The sequence below is a fragment of the Lactuca virosa genome, chromosome 1, assembly GCF_052849685.1.
Source record: "Lactuca virosa cultivar CGN04683 chromosome 1, Lactuca_virosa_CGN04683_v6, whole genome shotgun sequence".
NCBI classification, from domain to species: Eukaryota; Viridiplantae; Streptophyta; class Magnoliopsida; order Asterales; family Asteraceae; genus Lactuca; species Lactuca virosa.
This window is the reverse complement of record NC_136426.1, coordinates 152,597,614-152,599,713: the sequence shown is the minus strand read 5'-3', so window position 1 is coordinate 152,599,713 and position 2,100 is coordinate 152,597,614. Positions and strand designations below refer to the sequence as shown.

General features: G+C 37.6%; 1 protein-coding gene across 1 annotated transcript; it reads right to left on the bottom strand.

The window, feature by feature from the left end:
• Positions 1-777: 777 nt before the first annotated feature.
• LOC145107098 (protein DELAY OF GERMINATION 1-like) lies at positions 778-1,713 on the bottom strand. The gene has a single exon (XM_079043968.1). The coding sequence runs from the start codon at positions 1,711-1,713 to the stop codon at positions 934-936; it is 780 nt and encodes a 259-aa protein (XP_078900094.1). The 3' UTR covers positions 778-933.
• Between the last annotated feature and the right edge of the window lie 387 nt (positions 1,714-2,100).

The window sequence follows — 2,100 nt, the reverse complement described above, 5'->3', positions numbered from 1 at the left end:
CAATACAATATGAATAAAGAAATAAACAATAATTTGTTTTGCTCGACTATAACCTTTTCTTGTGCTCTTTCAGCTCCAAGAATAACAACTACAAATCCTATCCTTCATGAATCAGGAGAAAGCACTTTTTGAAGAATGTAGACCGAAAGCCATATTCTTGAAGCCCTACAAAAATGAAACGTCTCTCATTTTGTTGGAGTTGCTATATTGCCAGAAGTTACTCCATAGAATTGAGGATGGGTAAAGTATCCTGCAATAGATGATGACGTGTGAGAAATTTTTTAAAGAGAGAAAAAGAATAAAAGGAGTAAGGAAATGGTTGTGGGTCTTTTGCTTTTAAAGCAATTGAAAACACCGTGGCAATCCGTGTCAAAATTCCATGGATTCTTTGTGTTTGTTATATATTTGTTGGATCCGATTTATGTTTTTTAAATAAATTCCATCCGTTAGATCAATAAAATTTAGATGATATATGTGGCTATCCGTGTGAAATTAATGTTATCAATAAACAAATTAGCCGGCTGTTAAAGTGTTTGTACATCATGTTGTAAAGTTGTTTTTAAGACAACCTTTTAAGAGATGTTTCATTTGATTGTAATTTAATTTAAGCTTTATAATATATTTATAATATAGTAATATATATATATATATATATATATATATATATATATATATATATATATTTCAAACGGCAAAAGAAGAGAAAACGGCATACATATGCCGGGATCTTTGCCGGCAACACTGCCGGCAAATGCCTTCTACAAAGAATCTGCGATCGATGGAAAAAGAGGAGCGATTAAACTCAAGACGTTTTACATGAAAGTTCTGGATATGATTTTAGACTATTACAGATTATGATTCCATGCTCCTACATTTTATGATTTAAAGATCGATGTATTACTATTAACTAGCAGAGCGATTGAAGGTATCCAATTAAGTCGCGTCCATCTTCTGGCCCCAATCGTGTATTCTGAGGTGGAGCTCCGCGGCGGCGATAAGAAAGTACACCGCCTGTAACGGCGTCAGAATCTCCAAAACGGACTTCAATGTCTCCATTCTCAGACTATCTCCCATGTGTAACACCTCCTCCAATTCATCCTTCTTATTCTTTAGCAAAGATTTCACTCTTTGATCGATGTCCCTCCCTCCACTGTCTTCTTCCTTTCTGATCATCTCTGATTCCATGTTTGATAAATCCACCATGCCCGTGTCTGCCGCCGACTCCTGCAGTGACGCCAGTCTCTCAGTTATCACTCTCTCTTCACGGATGATTTTCCTCTGTAATTCATCGATTTGGTTCATTTGATTCGAACTCAAGTCCCCTAAATCCCCACAACTCAACACCGGAATTAGATCAGTCATTCTGGCCTCAAGCTGGATTCCTGACTTGGAGTACAGCAGGTGGACGGCCGTCGTCGGCCGCCATCCGGCCATCCACAAAAGGGCATCCTCGAGCGATGTCAGCCACGTTGGCGAAAACATTGAAAGCACATCTTCTTTTGCCCCTTTTGATTTGGCGTTGTAGTACTCCTCGTAGTGTCCTACAACTTTATGAATCAACGAGTGTAAATCTGAGTCGTCTTCGATTTGATCATCGTCGTGGTGGTGGCTAGCGGCGGAGGCGAGCTGTTGGAGGTTGGTATTTAGCTCCCTGAGCCAAGAGTCGAAAAACCTGTGGAAGTTCAGTTGTTCGGTGTTTTCGTGTTCGATCATGATAACGGTGATGTTTGGCTTCATTTGACTTCGTGATATATGTAGAGTTTTTGGAGTGATTCACACAAGTTGTCCCTTGACTTTTACATTTTGTCGTTTTAGTCCTCTAATTTTAAGATTTGAAGTATTCGCTCCTAAATTACTTGGTTTGTATCTAATTGGTTCCTATGGATATGGATATAGTGAATAAAAATCCATGGATAATTAGTTGGTTCATTGTAATTGTTTCTTCCTAAATTTGTTTAATAGTGTTAATTCTATAAACATCTCCCAAAATGGTAAACCATATTCAATAAAAATTTACAACACCAAATTAAAGCACCTAAACGAAGTTTATAATTACTCTCCTCAATTTTGGTTTGCTTCTTGAAGGCTGAACTAATAGAT